The sequence below is a fragment of the Cephus cinctus genome, unplaced genomic scaffold (assembly GCF_000341935.2).
Source record: "Cephus cinctus unplaced genomic scaffold, Ccin1 Ccin1_scaffold0160, whole genome shotgun sequence".
In the NCBI taxonomy this organism is placed as follows: Eukaryota; Metazoa; Arthropoda; class Insecta; order Hymenoptera; family Cephidae; genus Cephus; species Cephus cinctus.
The window spans coordinates 721468-742751 of record NW_014332886.1 but is presented as its reverse complement, the minus strand read 5'-3'; the positions used below and the strand labels follow the sequence as shown (position 1 = coordinate 742751).

Sequence of the window (21284 nt, the reverse complement as noted above, 5' to 3'; positions counted from 1 at the left end):
CACATGCACCTGAAAGTACTGACACTTGAGTAATACGAATATAAAAGAAAATAATGCCTCTACCGAGATTCCTTAAATCGACTATTAGTAAAGTGCACATCTACCCAAATGGATTTTTAAAATAAATTTTCTTATAAATCAAGTCTCGTAGAGAAAACATTTATTCTGCAATTTGGAATTACCTTTTCACCAAGAATCGCCACGTTCTCGGTTGTACCGTGAATTTCGTCCCACCCTATATAGGCATCTACCCACGCGATCAATGGTACGAGAAAGGAAACGAAAGACATCGAAGCCTGAACACGGTAGGTTCGAGGATCGAGGTAAATGAAAAGCCACGCGTAATACGTGCAAAAGCCTAATATACACAGCAGCGAAATTTCCTTCAAACATACCAACATCCAAGAGTATCGTCTACTCCGTAGCCGCGAAGTGCCTTAAGACGCGCACAAATCCCGAAGCTTCTTAAGGGCACGTTCAACTTTTCACCGAGTGGCACCGACAGTCCTGGTAACAGTTGAGGAGCGTCTCCGGCATCCGGTATAACGCGTTATAACGTATCAAGAAACACTCGACTCCTCGTATAAGCTATCGCGTTGATAATTCAGTGTCTCTCGAAAGGGACGGAGGTGGAAGGCTTGCGAGGCGACGATAATGTCTCGAATACTTGGGTACCGTGTATGGAGTATGTGGGAACAGCGGGGAATGTGTTTTGGCAAGTGGTGGCATCTGTGCTTAAGCGAGAAGTGCCATCCCTCCTTGGAAGACTTTGGGTAGCTAAGAGATATATAGAGAACGAGTAGTAAGTGAACCAGGGAGCAGGAGATAGAGTCAGAGTAACCGAGAGAGACGGAGAGCGGGCTGCGAGCGAGAATTCGAGAGAGAGAGAGAGGAGCTGCAAGACTGAGACGAGGATAGCACATAAATAGAGAAGAAGAAGATACGTATATATATATATACACAGGACAGCCTGAGAGAACTCGACGAGAGTAACGGCTAAGTCGGGTGGAGCCTTCTAACTTAATGATGTTTGTTCAATGGACTCCGCAGCACGGGCTCCTTTAAAATTGCTAAATTGTCTCGCGTCTGGCTCGATCCCCGTCACGTCGGTATAACGCGAATCTTCAGGAGGTGTGTAAGTGCCCGAGTCAACGACCCGAGAAACCGATGATCCCCGACGCGTAAAAGTAGCCACTGTCATTAATCGTACCCACTTCGCCCAACAGAGTGCAGCCTCGTTCGCTCGCGACGATACCCCCAAAAAGACGTGTCCCAGGCGCCGCCGAGTATCGCGCCAAACAGCGTCACCGTTTCGTTGCACCAGAGTACCAATGAGATCGATATCGACTACCTGCCGGCAGCTCGATCCCATGCAAGATCATCCCCGGCAGTCAAGAGCGGACCGAGAGACTCGTTCCGCCATCGGCGAACCACGAGATTCGTCTGCTCGCAATAAATCTATTGCGATAGACTCTGTGCAATCTGCTACATGAATATACAAGCCTTTTGCCAGCCTGAGTAAGAGTGTTGGGACTGCTGCCGGTTGGCTGCACTGGCGTCGGCTATTGCGACTACTGCAATCTATAGGTATACGCGTAGCGGGACCGTTTACAATACGGTAGTCGCATTAGGTATCTCGACTTACTTGCGGCACAGCGTCTGTATCAATTACGCGTGTCTTCTTTGCTGAGGATTCGAGCGATGCCGAGGAGCCTACAGGGGATGATGGTATTCATGGAATCTTGTAACGAGGCTGACAGACTCGGTATAAGCCCCGTGCAATGACAACCGCCAGACGCTTCAGACTCCAAGGAAAGAATATGTGATACGCTCGAAGATAAAGACGCGAGGAGTAAAAGTATAGAAACTTCAAGTCTGTCGTTGAACCGCATTGATAAAATACGTGCTCGGGAGCTTTCTTGAGAAATATTTTTAAAAAAATTAATTACTCACGCGATTGCAAGGAATCGTTTTTTTTAACATATAACGGAGTAAGCTTTGTGCACGTGACATAGATACGTGAGTATCTAGGTTGCTCGTGTAAACTTGTTTATCGAATTTTCCCGAGTTCCAAGAAACTCAGTGCGCTTCGATCGCCTCTAGACAATGAATGTCAATCAAACTCGTATCTGTTGTACACGTATTTTTTTAAGTTTAACTCTTAATTACGTGACTCATTAATTGATGACAATTCTACAGAGTTCCGTCTCACGATCATTTCTCTGTCACCAAACGAATCTGTGGGTGTTCAACTTTTGAAAAATATAAAAAAAATTTTTTTTTCATAATTCACGTGCTCCAAAATAAAAAGGTCGAGGTACGAGTCCGAAATTCGTCTATACTACCATACATAAAACTAAAATTACTGCTACGAACTTGGCAGTATATCTGACAGCCAGAAACTGTAATTATTCCCACGGTGAGAAAGGTCAATCGCATTTGATTGCTACGTAAGAAGGAACGTACGAAAAGTTAAATTGATAGAGTAGGACCGAGTGCGAGAGAGTGGAGTATAGTGCATGCGTTATGGCAGCAAGAGAGAAGGATGCGTTGCAGGCTACGAATGTATTTTACATATTTAAATTGGAAGTGTCAATACGTTCCTTCAAGGTATTGACAAGCCAGGCATCACCGAGAGTAGCCCGAGACAGCCGGAACTGAGAATTTGCCATGGGATCGTGTGCAAGGTGCATGTTAAACTTTACGAAAAAAATTTCATTTGCAAAAATGGCATTGACTGTACCGATAAATTCAGCGGACAAAATCAAATCCTTCGATTTGACAACTTAGGTGTTATAGGGCACCGTGATGCCTTAGTAGAACAATTCACTGCGTTTGAACTCCACTGTCGACGTAACATACGAAAACGAATATTTCCAAAAAAAAATTTGCTCAAGCCGCGATTAAATATTCGCAGGTTAATATTAATATCAAGGACTCTGGTCGTAATGCATGATAACGCATTGCCCTGGCACGTTCATCTTTCGCCAATGCTCTGATCAGTGCTAACGATAACTACCGCCATTATTGAGTGCATGCTCGTGTGGAAAGCCCGGTATGCCAAATAATTATTAACAATTATTAGCTCGCTATTCAATTTGCATTATGAGGATGGAGAGAGCAAAGTGATAAATTCACATATTTATACGGTCAACTGATTGTAATACTGGCTTTGATCTCCATCAGTTGCTCTCCCATTCTCACTGTCTCTCGCTCTCGTTCACCGCGCATCCGATCGTTGTCTCTCTCATTCCCTATATGTACACACTCAAAGCGTGTGTAAACGATCAGAAAAAGTACGCCTACGGTAGAAATATCCACGCGCATCCCAGCACGATTGGAGCATCATTAATTATTGTACGTTACATTACCAAGTCGTTTCTACATGCTCCAAAGCCAGTCTCGAGAACTCATATGTGCTTGGCAATGGACAAGCTCAAATACTTTGGTAAGAATGACGTGACTTCTTTTTCTTTTTTTTTTTTCAAGTCCTGGTACTATATGATTTTTGTGACTTTCGATCGAAAAGATTTTTTTGTGAGTAATTATACTAATATTTATTCATTAAATGAAAATTCGTTCTGTGCACTGTGTAGTATTTGGGGTTTGGTATGATTTTCATATAGAAATAATATAATTTATAAAGAGTACCAAAAGTTGCAGGCAGTTTTCATTGTTTTTTTCTTTTTAAATATAAATATTTCTACATTTTTCAAAATTGTAAGACTATAACTGTTAATCTGAGAATTTACAAACTTATGTTTTATCTAAACATAGAAATTATCGATTCGCATGCAGTTACGTGTATGAGAGTTGCCAACGACAGTTATATAGGAATCATATATACACGTTAGTCGGTTATAGACTTCTATTTTTAGAACTGATTTATGGATTTTCATAAATAATTCGGTGCATCCCTACCTGGCTTACGAAGCCATGAGTCGTCTGTAATTCACTTTGATTATGGTTTATACATAATTTTTTAATACTTTTTATGTATATTTTTTACATTCATCATATCTTGGTGAGATTGTTAAAGGAAATTTGTATGATTGTTCTGTATATAAGCTTAACGCGTATATCATAATTCTTTATTTCACGTTCGTACACAATTTCTCGAAAGAATGATATATTTAATGAATGTCAAAATCTTACCTTTTACTGCTATCGCCATAACAGCCAGCAGGAACAAGCACGTCATCCTCGTCCAATGCATTTTTAGTATTATCCAAAGCACTTCCAAATTTTTAAACTTCAGGAATATCACCAAAACACAAACATTATATGAGCACTGTACGTTGGATCACTTTGTATAATGAAACATACCCGACCAATTCGTATTTAAATACGGATTTTAGTTCTGATATTTAATTCGGTCGAAGGTCGCATTAAAATGAAAATATTGATTTTTCACATTACAATTTTTCTCGATCGATCTCTATTTTTGATTCTTGTACGTCGGAATGAAATTGCAACGCCGGAAACGTTACGAGGCAAGAGCATTTACTTTTTAAGTAATTCAATATAGCACACGATTCACAGGGTTTTCATCCAATAGCTTCAGCACAATACCAATACATTGCAGAGTATTATGAAAAACTGTTACAATGCAATAGGCATATTAGTATGAAAATTGACGATTCCTCAATTCATAATTTTCAATACGTTTATAAAGAAATAATCACTTGTTAATGTTAGGTATCACTTCGGCACGTTGAAACACCCAGAGCCAAACTTCACGCGGCAGAAATTCTCTAGGCAAACGAAAGTTAAACGGGAACAGTCATTTCGATAGCTGTTTAATGTCAATGTCATTCAGAGCACTTAAATCCCAATGGCAAATCAATAACCGATGCTCACTTGGCATTAAAGTATCTTATTAAGGTGTCGAACACGCGTATAATCCGCATGCCGATCATACTGATTAAATCGCGTAGAAATAGACGCGATACTGTGACGAGTCGATGCAAAGAATATTCACCGGACAAAAAATCACTATCATCCCCAGGAGAAACGATTTATTCTTTTAATTAATTAACCAAGATCGTTTATTCTTTTCCATGGCGACTTACGCCGCGTCCTCCCCGCGCAGTTGCAATTGCAATCGATACAATTATCAACAATAACGAGCGACCCTTTGAGATATAAGAACCGGGACGAACGCCGCCACAGAACAATCCTAACAACGCGGCGGTTGACTCGCGACTGGAGATGCCGAGATTCTTACAGGGCGCCACGCGCCGCTTCGGCTCTGGTCGGCGCAGCTCGGCAATACTCGGCAACCTATACGTTTCCACAGTCCTGCGTCTCTTTTCCTCCCTATCTACATACGTGCATACGTACGTGCGATGCATAGCTTGGCTAAGGGTGAGGCAGGATTACATGGCGAGGGTGGGTTACACTCTACAATAGAGGGTCCCGCCAGCATCAACAATGGATCGCTGTTTCATATTTTATTTATGTCTTTCCACGTCTTCTCTCGGCGAAGTACTGACTACATGAAGAACGGTGCAAACTTCTTTGCTTAAATGGCCGACGCGAGACTCGAGCTCACACCTGACCTGAGTCTTGTTTGATTAACAGGTCGATTTGCGGCTTTGACTTTTTCGCGTTGTATGATGTATGCAACATGTAATACTATGGGTACGTATACGTACTTACGAACGTAAAGCCGTGTGTACATTGTTGGCTGTTTAGTGGAATCCTTATTACAGCACGAAAACGTCGTACATACTCATATATATTATCAACGATAAATCAATGCTGGATTACATGTAATTTATGGTTTTCACGTGGGAGTCCAAAGAAGAAATTGGTGACCGCAGGCGATTCATACTTACCTCTGAAAACAGAATCGATCCGTGAAAGCGCTCCTTTAATAAGAGAATTCGATCCGTATTTTATAACGTCAAGTATTACTTTAATTATGTTAATCTTCTGTTAATCAATTATTCGGTCGTATATCATAGTTTAATTTGACGAAATTTCGAGCGGCGCATCTGCCTAATAGCTGACCCTTACTATTAGGCGCTTTTGGAAAAATGTTGTCCAAAGCGCGTATATCGTCGTGGTCTTGTATTTCCTGAAAATAATTAACATTATTAATTAATAATAGATTATACTATAAGATCGTGTGTATAATTCCAAATGTAACTTATAGTACGACTTAAAACGTTACTTTATATGCACCGTGATGCTAAGTGTTGTACTTAACTCGAGACAATAATTTTCCAATCATGATTTAATATTGAACGATTATTAATAGTATGGCTAAAGGGGTGAATAAATTTGTTGCAGGACCTCCCACATCAAACACCACAGGTTACGAACATTCTTGATCTAATTCATACTAAGTTTTTATCTTTCCTTTTTTTCTCTACGCTCTCACCAAAACAACGAACTGGAACATTACTTAGAAAAGATCACCTTTTTTTTTTTCTTTCCCATCGAATCCAGCAGCGTCTCTGAATTATTGATACCGGGCATCGTTAATTGATTAATTGAAATCCTGCTCGATGGTATTTATAAAATTTTCCAAAATATTATGTCTGGCATATAATGAATTGTCCTTCTCAACCGTTCAAACGTACTGGCAGCGCACGTCGAAATCCCAAAGCATTTAAAGCGTTAGGGACAAATCGTGTTCCGTCTCGAACGCTGCGCGCTAGTCAAAGTATCCCATTTTCTTGCTTCCCATTTTCGAAAAGTTCCCCATTATGCGTGAGCGTGGTCCATGCCTACTCTCGAGAGAAAGTCAAGAGCCCGTGACGAAATCGGAATCCAAGTAGCGGCAAGAAAAGGCGGGTAAAAAGAAAGAAAGAAATGAGGAAAGAGAGAGAAGAGAAAAACGTGAATGAGAGGGACCGATTGACGTGGAGAGTTAGGAAGAAGAGGGAAAGAGAGGAGTTTGCCATGCTAGAGAAAAACATATAATAAATAAAGCCTAGTGAAAAATATGGTGGTTGCAGGAGTCCACCGCACCCTAAGTGCCTTGGCGCCCTTTGCCCCCTCGCACAACAAATGCCTATGCACGTAAGAATAGCCTGGCTATGGCGACTCAGCGGAAATGGACACTGTAGTAATTTATTTGATTGTCCCAGAGAAAAGAGAGAAAGGAAAGAAAAAATGAGAAACAAAAAAAGGAATAGGACATTTTTGCAACCTTCACCAAACTATGGAACTGTTGTCGCTCGTTGAGTCTCTCAAAGACGTTAAAGGGATTTCGTGACCATTCAATGAAATCCTCAGGATAAGGCTAAAGTCTGTACACACCAAATTTCACAGACACCGTATACATGGATTATTGACCGATTTAATTTCGATGGAAAATTTTGAGAATTTTTTTAATCACGTTTATATGATTAATTTCATTTATTGTGGATTGACCTTTATCAAGTAACTAGATGGCTACGTTACTTCGGGAAATTCCCGAAGGCGCTGATGTCGAGGGTCTGGATGACACCCTCGCATTGCTGGACCTTGTATGGTTTAGTGTTACGATAATTCCGGAAAACCCCTTGGGGGGAGGAACGTACGGAACTAACTAAGCTAAAGGGTGGCCGTATGGAAGGGTCAAGCATGCTGGCTTCGAGCCAGACATAGTTACGTGCATCTCTTGAGTCTCGTACTATCTCTGTCTTGTCTTGGCGTGGTTATTCGAGCTCATCTTCCACTACCCCTAGCAAACCCCCTTCCTCCTTTCTCTATTTCTCCCACTAACTAAGTGTTAAATGAACCTTGTTCGCTCTAGAATAGGGGCTTGGGACCCATTCCATGTCTTGGAACATATCCGAGGTCTTAGAAGTGGCATGGGACATTGACTATTGATTTCCGTTAAATTTTCCTTACCCCAGGACCTCAATTTTCATCCGTAAAAAAATAAAATGGAATCTAACCCTTCTAAATTTCACCACCTTACAATCGTTCGCAACGGTATTGGATTTCGAATCTGCAATAGAAACGCCGTAATCAATTTAGACGATAAATTACAAAGTACAGATTTTCTGCCGTATTCGCTACGAATATCAGGAAAATCTAGTGAACGGTCATAGTCAACCTTTATATTTTGCAGCATGGTATATTTTTCCCATATCTTTGGGCTTTACACCATAGACAGTATTTTTCCGAGAAATAGCACGCCCATCGTCCTTAGAATCCTTCACGGCCAGGTGTAGAATCGTCTAGCTCTATTCCCTATGCTCCGTACCCTGCCGCTTCTCTGCGGGGTACCCCATAGAAACGACTTATGGTCACAAACGTTGGACACCATAGTCACAGCCGCCTCTACTCTTGCTTTTACTCGAAACTACCTACGAGATACCGTAAGAACCCTATGAATGCAGAAAGGATGACCCTGCTGCTTTTTCGTCCTCCTCCCAAGCATTTCCACCCACACGTGAACACTCGGCAAAGTGGGCACTTCCTGTAAACAGTATCCTATTCGAAGAAAAGAGCTTGAGACCTTATTAGCTGAAATCAGATATAGCCAAAACCGGCTACTTTTCCCTGAATGTCATGTAACCCGCAGATCATGCAGATAAATACATCAAAAACATTCTTGAGTACCCCAACCGATTCACATGGACAGTTAAAAATTTACATATATCGATCCTGGAATCGATATCTAATTACTGCAACGAATTAACTGCTGACACCACTTGTCACAACAATAATGCCAATCGCAGTCAGTGGACGCTGCTTTTCCTAGTAAAATCACGAAACAGCGCTGCACGTTATTTCTCGTACATATTTCGCACATCCGTCCTTCCCCATGGTGTGCAGAGATGGCTGTGCATTAACTATATGCTATTAGCCGAATGCGAGCACATTGAACGGAGCCGACAAAATCATCCACTAATTAATGTGGTAGAGAGGATCCAGTGTGCGGGGTCGTGTGCACCCTCGTATGAGAATGTATGGTTGCGTACTGCGAGAGTGAATCCATGCTTTACACACATCGTACCGTAGTCAGACATCATACCAATGACCATTGTTCAATATGGTATGCATATATGCACATGCGACGAAACAAGCCCGCTTATTAAAGGCTACCGTATATCGTGGGATGCTATGGAATTTTTTAAACAGTATCGCCTCGGGGTAAGAAGGAAAAGAAAATAACCCGAAAATAACGGCAGCATTGACAACAAAGCCAAGTACGTGAAAAGTGGTGATGGGAAAACAAAAACAAGAATAAAGTTAAAATATTTTCCAGCACGACAAGTGACTCGTTGAGCTTCGTATATATGTATCAACGAAATACGTATAACCCTGCCTGCCGATGAAAATGGCAATGTGTTAAAATCCTATAGGGATTTTGCGAAACCGTCGGCAGTGACCTGAAACGACTGTTGCGAATTTTCGTGAATTGGATGAAAGTTTCAGTTGGGATTTTAGTTGGAAAAAAAATTGGTGAAACTGGGTCACTATTCTCTGTCGGACTGCACCGAGATTATATTTCTAATTAAAGGAACGTAATGCGCTCGTCTTCTTGGTTAAGCAAAAAGTTTCTAATTAAATGTTGGTTTTCGATATATATATAGATATAGGAGAGGTGCGATAAAGCCGAATGGAAGAAATGGCGAGTGCACGGCTATCGCTTCCAGAATTCCCCACCGGCACTTTTATTGTGCTTCTCCACTTACTTCCACTGATAACATCTTCACCTACAGCGATGCTTGTTTGTTATCCTATTCTCTCTATGCTTTTACTCTGTTTCATTCAAACTTGGTTATATATTATTTTTATCTAAACGCTACAGCATCCCGTGGATATAGCCGAGAAACGGAGGTAACTTTCTTAAAGATATCTCGCGCACGGCAAAGATACTTTTATTTTATATTTCGTGGCTTTTCTTACCCTTGCCAAGAAATGAAAGGAGCGCCAACTACAAATCACAAACTTTACGGTTCGTTAGGAGATATTGCTTTTCTTAAAAATTCAAAGGGATTCTTTTTTTTGTGAAAAAAGTTTCAAAGTTACGTTAACAATGTAGATACAGTTTATAGTCAGGATACTTCAAACTGCAAATATAGAAACTGAATTTTCCATTTAAATTATTGCGTATATGAATATGTCCGAGAGGTAAAGTCACTGTTAAATGTATTGACCTCTGACCGATATCAATAATTAACTACATAGAAACCGTTTACGATCTCGCAAATGTATGCTCGTAATAATCAATGGCTATTTGGGTAATTCCTAAATTCGATTTAATGCATGTAATTAATAATGTCGCTATACCTACGCTAGATTGCGATACAAGATTTTATAATCGTGATTTACAGGTTTAATCTTTATCCCAGATATACGAGAAACAGCGTTAAACATTATTGGAAATTTTGGGAAACGTTACGAGCGTTCGTTAACGATGGAATCCAACGTCGTTATCCGTGTTCGTTGAATTTGATTAAAAATTTGCAAAACGAAAAAAAATCTTACGCGCTCTAAAAAGTTGTTAAAAAAATTCTCTGGTATCGAAATATCTCGTTAATGGATACACGTGTTTCATCCCGGAGTAATTGTGAGTCAAATTTTTTGAATAATTTTCAGGAATATTCATTTGGAAAAATCCATTTTTAGACGAGTACAATGGCTTTATATTATTTAATAATATATTTTTAGTTTAGTATTACGATCTCTTTACACTCGAGCAATCACGTATTGTTTTCATTTAGGTCGGCAGAAATATATAGGAAACCAGAATGAATCCGTTCCCTCATATGTATATGCGCATATGTGTAACTCGCATATTTGCAATGCTGATACGGTATGATGAAGCATTCCTATCATCTATCCCAGCAGAACTACAGTTTGCTGCCCATTATCCTGGAAAATTATTATTTTCGCCTGCCATAGATATACCTATACATATATAGCCAAATTATGAAAATGGCAAATATTGATTGAAAATTTCAACTGAACCCACCACGATGTTTCGCATGAAAATTTTGCATAACAGGTAATAACGTCACAGACTTATGACAACGGACTTATAGCCTATATAGGAAATCAAGACCTGTAGGAATGGTCTGTGCAATGCAATTGTATACTATTCGAACTGAATGCAATACTGTTTCGATTATTATATTGAATAAAAAAAAAATATTAATTGACAAACATTTTTTTGGTCAATTTTTTTTTGTGTATATTGAGAACTATAACTCATTCCTGTATACACAGAATATATATATTGGGTTGAATAACATACTTCTTATTTCACACAACTATTAGCATCTCAATAGAGATTAGAATGGACGAAATAAAAATTAATCACAGCAGAGAAGATTCTAAAGTAAGAAGCCAGTACAGATATCCCCCAGTTACCTAAGCGGATAACACTCTGCTAATTAGTAAGATAATTGATGATTATCGGTCATTCCATAAAGCAAGATGGCGCGTTATAAATCAATTAATAATACAACTCGTTTATTTGCACCGCTGCGAGCCTGGCCAATCTGCACGACGAGCGTGCCATATATTAATCAAGCGGTAAACTGAAACGTTGGATTATTCTTTTTTTTTAATTCCACCGCATCATTGGAAGCATCGCAGGGGGTCCTTCGTGCCTCTGATAGTTCACGGTCAGAAATAGAGAGGCAGGTATATGAAACAGCCGCACCGATGCAGACGCCTCTGTCCAAAGCAACAAAAAAGATATTGGGCGAGATGGAGTAAATTTTCTTTTTTAGTTGCAACAATTTACCAACACTACACTTTTTCCCTATGAAATGTCCATAGAGAGACTGCACTATATAATGTTTATCTAGTACATTCACCCATAGCTCCGACTATCTCACTCGTTTAATCTCATGCAGATATGCAGATTCGTATGGCATATACATATCTGCGTATACACTTAGGTAAATACAGTCCCATAAACGCAATGGCTATCTCAGCCAACTAGTCCCGCATATTTTATTCGCAAACGGATTTTCAAGTGAATTCACCCTGGACTCTTTTCTTTTATTCTAGGAAGCGTTAAATGCCCACAGAAAAATGTACGGGTAGCTATACTGTCTTATGTATCCGTATGCCTCTGTATATGGTCGTTTAAGTAATAATGCATTCTCTTTTATCTTGGCTGCATACTTAACGTCGTTAATTATGCATCCGCTTCACTAATCGGTAATCACCAGCACTGTCATCGTTAAGTAGCCGCCTATCAGGCTAACCTTACTTAGAAATGGCAGCTTCAAGGAATGTCACTGCCTTTGCATTTAATCCGCTTACCACGCCAATGTTTTCCGACGTCAGTTTTATGTACTATTAAAGCAAGAGAGGAAGACAGGGAGAAGAGGTAGCCAGGACATTTTGTCCAAGGATTGAAAGGCTGAAGGACCCAAGATGAGGGTACGATGCAAAACGTCGTTACACGGATAATTGAATTTACGATGCAAATTCCTTAATTGCCGGTAGTGCGGGCTCGTTCGGGCTTTCTAAGTAATTGATTTCAATATACAGCTACCACCGTGCGGTGAGATAGTGGCTTATAATATTTTCAATGTGATCAATGGCATTTGCAATTAGTATCATTTTAATCAACACTCTATAAGAAGAGATGCAAGTGTATTGCACTGTAAGTCTCACAAGTCAGTGTGACTTACCAAGACTGAGTAACGTATTGATAAGAAGGATCCGGTAGCAAAATCTATATCTATATACATAGATATATCATCTATGCTATTTGTATACCTAAGAAGTCGATTCTGGTCAGCCTCAATACCGGATGCTGTTACTGCAAGGATTATGTAAACTAACATAGAAACGTGGAAGTAATTCCTACCCCGCTCGTTCAATCGTATACTAGTTAATAACCGTTAACCAACGTTTTTCTAGTCGTTACGTGATACACGGGAGTATGCATTTGTGTCAATCATATTTTCAAATTGACAGTAGAGTGCTTTCGGGCGCTTGACAATATGAGTAATTCCGACCAAGTTCAATCTTTTATAAACAGAAGCAAACAAATCACCGAGTATGTCCATTGGGCTATATTGGCTAAAGAGTAGTCAGATAGGTAGCCCATACGTATACTGTGTCCAGGATATACTACACCCCAAAAAACATTTACGTGTGAAAAGTTATGCCAAGTACAGGAGTGCTGTGAATTCCTCTCACGAAAATTATTGAAATGATATTATTAATGCCATGTACATAAGTCAGGAATTGACAGAAATTCCAAAGTACTGACTTTGAATGTTCTAATAGTATTTTAAGACTATATTTGTCTTATTAGGCATTAGGTCGGGTCCAAGTCGTGATCGCAATATGGTCTCTCCGGATCTCCGACGGGGGCCTTGAGCACCCTTAGGGTACGCTACGACTATAGTCTTGGTAGAGTCAATCTAACCAGGTACCTATTTTTCGCGATTATAGTATATTTTGTTCGCTTTTCTGAAAACCTTGCGAGACGTTGCAAGACTCTTGAGCACTTGTGTGGGTGGAGATGATCCTGTCTCGGTGGGGAGGCCGTAGGGCTAGTTAGTTGTCTCTGGGCAAAGTAGCTGCCTATGCTCGTTTCTGGTTTCCCTTTACTTGAAGCAGAATCGGTACTTTTGGGCACCTTTTTGATTAAAATCTTCATCGGAAACAAGAGACTTTCGCGTTTAATTTATCTTTTGTACCGTTTCTGCCGCCCGGTCCAGCTTCCTTTCGTTCCTGAGGTTTTTTCCCCGAGTCTTGGACGCGGAAGTCTCAGGACTCGTGTTTTTTTTTCCCTCAATCCCGAAAATACGGTCCTCTGTTAGAGCTCGGAGGGATCGTAGCTCCTTCGTGGAGAGGTAGAACCTCACGGAAATGCGCGTGGAAGGCCCATTGCACAAAAGTCTTTCCTACCTTCTTCATTCTTTTCCCGCGGATCTTCATGCCAATCATCAGAAGTTTAACTTTGAACGGCAACTGGAACTACAACTTTCATTTACATTCTACTGGCCTGGCATATCACAGTTTCCCAATTGTCCTCAAGGAGGAGGAGAGTGTGCAGGATTATTTAATCGCCAAATCGTCACTCGCTGCGTCCTTTTCGCAGAGCATTGGTGCGAACGAGTCGGCTATCTACTGCAAGCCTAGCTCTCGTAAGGTCTCTCGCCCTTCGCTCGCACCGTAGTGCTCTCTCCGTTGCACGCACGGGCCGAGATACGTAAACAGTCGCCGCTCACTCTCTTCTCTTACCTGACCGCACGACGTCCACAAGAAGGACACCATTAATGACTCTCAGTCACGTGACTTGCTTCGTCGCTCTGGCTGTACCGCCGGTTGACTGTACTTGGCGCGAGACTCGACCGAGTCTCCTGATATGCCCTATAGATGGTCAAAGTTGGCAATAGTGGAAGAACTATCGGAAAATAAGTACACCGTCGGCCTAAGGATAGGTATTAAAGGCGCTCAAGGAGCTGTCCTCGAAGCGTTTACTGTTGTAGTTTATTAGACACGTAGTGCGGTAAAAGTGGCACCAGTCCCACGATGCTAATAAATCATGGTGTCCCTTTTTTTGCCCTACTCCTCATTTTTGCCGTTGACCATAGCCGACCCTAGTTTCTCGCTTACCGAATGGCTTCAACGATGACAGAACCAGGAGGAATGTTCATTGTCAAGAAGCGACTTCTTCGACGACTGACAAATTGTTTCTCCCACGCTGTATCCTATTGTGATACGTCGGACTCGTATTTACAAATTTTTAGGACCGTACCTTAACCCGTCCGTATCAAAAAAGGAATGGTACCCAAAGTCTTTTCAGTCACGGTCTCTGTAGCACAGTCGATAAGGAAGATTTCCAGTAGAATTGTACACATAACGAAGGTAAATAAAAAAGAATGTATTATTTATGTTACACGATGAAAAATGTCAGGGTGTATAACTTTAGGTTAAGTTATCGGAGGCGTTCTTCTTAATTGGTGTGATTATTTTTTATTCAACACGATATTACGTCATTCTCCTCGGCATAATGATACGCATTTTCCATTGTTCGATTCAGGGACCTGGTATTGTTTTGTTGATTTCATTATTACACGGTGCTTCACGGGTTGTTGCACTTATGACAGACTGGTCTGGCATGTGGTCATTTGTCTAATCTATCCGGTGCGGTATATGCAGCGTGGAACGGAATAAATAATCAAGCTCACGTTTTCATATGAAAACTTTGTTATTTACGAGACTTCGTATCTCTAGTCTGGATGACATTAGAATCCGTAATCGAGCCAACGCTCGATATGGATTTTCTGTTAATTGTACTGTATATCGACTGTTTTTTATTAAAATAATTATTTAATTAATGAAAGCGTTTCATGGTAATTATGCATAGACAGAATAATTATATGCCAGAGATCTTAGAATATTCATGAATGGCTCAGCGTGCATGGTAGCTTATCGCTGGTCGTTTTTGATACTAAAGAATTCTTTTGTTATTTTCTTCTCGAAATAACACATTTTTAAATAACAAATAAAACTTATCGACAGTCCGTCGAAGGGCATTGATCTCTCGTACCTGCCATCAAAGATTCATGTTCGAACCACATGTTGCAAAATTCCTCGAGTATCGCCACAGGCCTGCCACGTGCCTATAGTAAATATATATATACAGAAGTATCATAGCTCGCGGACAAGTATTCTTCTCCACTATACTTAATCATAATCACGTATACTTACAGTGTATGGTCACATACTCAGGAGACTCTCATGCACGTACGTTGACTGCATGCTCGGCTTGTAGACTATAATTACGAGGTTATTTACTATTATTTCAATTATCGCGTGCCACACGTACGTTGATATCACGTTGATAACCCAGCCCCACCTACCATCGACTCAACTTCTCAACTGTCTCACTGCTTTGAGCTATATGAGCACTGCCATGTTTTGGTCATACGTATTAAAGAAATAAATTATTCGCAAATTTTGCCCAATAATTTCCACCATTTTTGTCCTACTAATTCGTAATGAGGATTTGTAAATTTATAAAAAGGAATTTGTATGCTTTCGATACGTTTATCGATTTTTCTGTATAAATATCGATATATGTATCTCAGCGATATTCCAGAGCTTTAGGTAAATCCGGGTAGCCCCGCCTAGACGGTATTTCTCTAGTGAAAGAGACGCAGGGATCGCAAAAGGCTGTCGTACCCTGTAAGCAGATTAGCGAAACGACCTGGTGGCGCGAATTACTTTAGGAAAAACCGCATTCGTAAATGCAGCGGTTTTCGCGCTCCGCAACCCGTAGAGATTCGCGCGCAATTTGCCGTCCGGATGGGAATTATGAGCGGTTTTGAGCGTAGCCAACCGGAGCGTCGGATCTCTCTACCAGGGTCGTCTCTTCTGTACGGTAATATACACAGGGTATAATTCACACGGTATGTAATGTTATCTTTGCTTATTTATAGTGGTATGCATATCTATGCATTGCTATGGGTAAGACAGAGAGAACGAATAAACAGCAGAGAAGCAGATACGTGAAATTTTATGCTTTGAAATTGGTACGTCTAGGAGTAAAAATAGCGATAACGTCGTTTGTGACTTTCGATTAATTTTTTTTCTTTCATTCCTTGCAATGTTATCATGAGTAACTGGGAGAGTCTGTTGGCTGCACGATAATCATGTTGCGAGAAGCTGTGAGCGTGCTTTCCGGTTAGTACGTGATGAATGTCTTATTTTTCCGGCAAAGTTACGAATCCGATGCAATGTATATACGCAGTGACCGAAACTTTATTCGCGATAGTCAGTTTCACGTAAACACAATACATCATTTCTATCATTGCGAATATCATATGTTTTAATATAGTATGTACTTCGCGGTTAACAATATACATATATGTTATATACAGGGTGACTCTTAAGTCGTAGTACGTGAATGAAATGTCGTTGTGCTTTAGTAAAAAAAAAAAGTAAAAGTCTATATAGGTCGTATTATCGATATCTTTGACAAGGCGTAGGTAACTGCTCTAGAATGTGTAAGGGATGCAGCTGCAGGGGGTTGTGACAGAAAAGGGGAGCCATACTTGTATTTATGATAGAAGCGTGATCTCCGGAGAACACCAGTCTTTGCTGGCACATGTGTCCTTAGGGTGTTCGGACGGCCACCAGAGCATCGGTAGAAAACTTTTAAGACATATTGGAAATTCGTAATGACCGACAAGTTTTCAATGTGAAATAAAAGTCTTGAAAACTCTGAGCGTGAAATAAGTGGCGAGCGAACATTCGCTACGGTAATCTCGAACGAACTGGTTGATCTGAACTAAGCGAGTCTCCGGTAGATCCTTTCGCATGCAAAGCGGCAAGTCGTGCAGATAAAAATTCCACCAAATCCAGAAAATTCGAGAATAAGGTTTCTGGATATAACCCGACCTATCTACCTACTCTATATCCTCATTGAATATATGAATATTCAGAATACCGGATTCCCTAATGATTTAGCAATACGTGCCGTGTAATAAAAAGTAAAAAAGTCGGGTCTGACGATACACTGCGATATGCAAAATCTCAAGATACTTGAGTATAGTGAAATTAATGCAACGGAATAAATCATAATAATGACAAAAAAGATAATAAAATCAGAAACGAAAGTGATTGGTCACACCCAAAAAAAATTCTTCCTCCACCACCAATTTTCTCCTATTCACTAAAAGCCTCTAAATTACCAAGCCGTAGGACGCGTCCCACCGCTCGCGGGTGGAGCACAAGGGATCCGAATTCCAAAGATTCAAAATGTAACGAAACTCTTTGTACAGGCACTTGGCCCCCTTGAATCACCTGATGCACAAAGGTAACCCGAGCCCTTCGAGCAGTTTAACTCCCGGACGGACGCCCACATTGCTTTGGACGCGCACTCGCTTCGTATACCAAAATGTTGGGACAATGCGTGCTGAGCTGAGCAGCACCCACTGTCACACATCGTGAATTATTACACGTTTTATTAAACCATGTGGACGCGAGACGAGCACGCGGTGTTTTGATGTGGCTTTGCGGCTGCCCATACACAGTCGTCAGTTTCCAGGGACGATTATTTTAACGACACTTTTTATAATGCTTGACATGATTATCAGTAGTATTAGTGTTGATAAAAGTAACCAAAAGACCTTTATTAAAATAACACATGCTACGGATATGGAACACTAAAAAGTTATACTAAATATAGAATATTACATTACATTACTTATATGTACATATAAAACCATATAGAAAACGGGTGAGACTCTATTGAATTTACATATGGTTAAGCACGGCTTTTGCGAGTCTAGGTTTGTGTTCCTTTGATAATCAATGATAAAAGATTAATTTTTTTCAGTGATCCATCACTGCGCTTATATCATCACTTACCAATGCCTACAGTTGACCTTAGAATATAATTCAAAACTTGCAGTCAGCCCGGTACACACAGCTGACATTAGGTATATGGGATTTTCATTTTGTAGTCATAGAGAACGCGAGTCGTACAAACAGCGGCCCTTGTGGATACATACATAATGTAGGTATGTAGAACTCTTATGCCTCTATAGCGTAGCCACACAATATAAATATGTTAGGTTGGGTTTTGTAGGAGCGCCACAATAGATTCCTAGACAAACCGCATTTCCATGTTTATGAAATGTCCCACGCTTGAATTATCCACGTGCAATACGATCAGTGCGTAAAAGTACCATAGTTTAATGTAACCCTATTATTTGTCAAAATATGACATGTCCATTTTCAGTGAATTTTGGAATTTATAGGATAAAATGAAAGCTGGTGCGTTGGGACTCTGTCTACATGAAAATATGGGAAGCATTATAGAAAAATATGTGTTGACCATTCAAATCTAGGGTCTTTCGTTGTCATACCGCAGCGCCATCTGAAACGGTAGGCTTTTTGTCGGGACGAAGTTGGCTGTCCTGAGCAGAGACACGAAGGAGAGCCACTGTTCGCTAGAAGCACTGTCTGTTGACATGTTTATTCTCAAGAATTAATCCAGCATTTGAAATCGCGAAGAGACAAGCTATTTTAACAACCTGTGCAACCCAGGACAACGTAAACAGTAAGTGTTTTATTATTATTCACTTCTGCGTAATTAGTACTCCATTTAATTATATAAATTCTCTTTGTTTTCACTGTAACTTCCTTGAACATTGTACATGAAAATGAGAGGAAGATATCTAGCGTGTATTAATAAAGGTTGATAGGTAAAAAGGTAGAAAAGTAGTTGCACCGACATGTTATGTATACCTACCCTGCAATACAGGGCGGGTTTAAAGATTTACTAGAGCTCGTAGCATTTAGTAGTAAATTTATGTATTACGGTAACATAAATTTGTGTCCATTTACTATATAATCTGGAGTAATGTGTCCATCTAAGCACGCCATAGTTGGCTTTACAATGTCGAGGCACGGGTGTGGGTCTGGCATTCATATTTAAATGTGATATGATTCTTGGTAAGGGATTCTGTTGGGACATAAACTGGAGTATCATAGGGTTGGTATTCTTTAAATATTCTGTCAATTTAGTATCCAGTTGCTGTCAGTTGACAAAAAATTGACATTTTATCGTATCATACGTTTACGGGGTCAATAAACAGCATATGCACAGTAGCACCATGTTGGATCATTGAAAAATCTAGGTTACGAAAAAAAAAATTAAAAATCTTGAAATCTATCGAATTCCACTAAAAGTATCATTTTATTCCATTGAAATGTGTGTATACCTTTGGGACTCTCAAACCCATCTAATTCAAGTGAAGCCACCCCTTGACGCGCGGCTGACTGGAGACGGAAAAGAAAAAGGAAAATTCCCCGTCGTAAAAGTTAATTCCGCGGGAAGCATCTGGAACGGCCAGGGATGAGATTTTTATATTTCACGCGGGATAGCCGTTTGACATTTCCAAACAAAAATCCACGGTCGGGTTTTTATTAAACTTTGTGGCGGTTCGTTTGATCGCGAGGAATGGCTGCGCCAGGGGCTCTGTTTAACCTAAATGTTCACCTGGCTCTATTCCAGAGCACATTCACTGCGGGACTAGAGACTGGCAATATATGTATGTAAAATATCTGGGAAAGGGATATACTATTCCATCTCATCCATTTGATTTCTTTCTGAAATTACACTTACGTCACCGGGAAGCAAACGTATCAGAATTCCACAGATAAAAGATTCCTGTACTAAATTTTCATTCGAGATATGAAGTATGCGTCTGAAAGAATAATTCCACAGTATTATCATTCTGCTGCTAGTGAACGGTTCAGAAGTCATATAGGTGGCAGCACGATTCATCCCATTCATATATACATATTCAGAGATATGTATATATTTCATCGCAAAATAAATAGAGTGCATATTGACCAGCAGCTGAAAAGCAAGACAAAAATGTGGGTTATATTTGTTGAAGCTTCCACTCTGACCCAACATTGCACACCATATTCTCTATCTTCTGTATTTCCCATATAGGGCAACATATGTAGCGTATAGAACTACCGAAAGTAGAGACTGTAGTGTATTTCCTTGTAAGCAAGGAAGAGATAGTATATTCGGTACATATATTCGATATTGGCCTTTTGCGAAACAAAGTCCTGCGTCTGGAGTCGGCGACCCCTCGGATTTGACTGTTACAATTTTCTACCAGCCGACAGGGATTGGCAAGCTGACAGTCAAACCTAAAGCGAATCTATGTCGCTGGGTCAGAACGGAAACTGCATCCCTTACATTGTTTTCACCGTATTGAAAGAAGCGGCCTCTCGGAACACCACTATGGAAATTCACGACTACGCAGGTACAGTAAAGTACTAGTAAAAGTCTTATCGGGGGTTTCGTTTAATGGTACATACATTTTCCCACGTTATATATGCTAGTACCATAAGTCATTAACGGTGTAATATTGCATACGAAGTAATTTGCGATAACAAGCAAGCTGAATTATATCTATATGTATAGATGAAACGTATAGTAATCGAGCCTCTTTACACGGTACCTGATGGAAGTTGCTTGTAAAATCGATGGGCAATGGAAGCGCAATGGTTTCGTATTACCCCGAAGACATAAACTTTCCGCGTGAATATGTGAGTACGTGTGTCTAAGCTATAGAGTGGCATATAAGCATGGATAGTTTTGGATGGAGGTAGTAAGCACGGACTTGCCAGAGTGATACATGAGAGTGCTTGCGATAATGTCCTCCGCTGTGCTTCACGAAGGTTTCATGGACTTAGAATGATCGACGGGACACTCCGACCGGAAGACGTACCACCGCCACTGAGTTTACACTGGGTCACGTTATACGAAATACATGAACGATGCTTGTTACTTTCTCAGAAAACAGTCCGTAAATAGA

General features: G+C 40.3%; 2 protein-coding genes across 2 annotated transcripts in view; one reads left to right on the top strand and one right to left on the bottom strand.

Annotated features, from left to right (window-relative positions):
• The window catches only part of LOC107263789 (protein sax-3), a 206052-nt gene extending 200858 nt beyond the window's left edge, over nucleotides 1-5194 (bottom strand). The window contains exon 1 of the mRNA XM_015731361.2: nucleotides 4156-5194. Coding sequence (XP_015586847.1) covers nucleotides 4156-4216 — 61 coding nt within the window. The 5' untranslated portion in view covers nucleotides 4217-5194. The remainder of the gene's footprint in view (nucleotides 1-4155) is intronic.
• A 2209-nt stretch (nucleotides 5195-7403) lies between these two features.
• LOC112493789 overlaps nucleotides 7404-21284 on the top strand; it is a 56206-nt gene continuing 42325 nt past the window's right edge. The window contains exons 1-2 of the mRNA XM_025080953.1: nucleotides 7404-7481; nucleotides 18898-19003. Of these exons, the coding sequence (XP_024936721.1) occupies nucleotides 7404-7481; nucleotides 18898-19003 (184 nt within the window). The remainder of the gene's footprint in view (nucleotides 7482-18897; nucleotides 19004-21284) is intronic.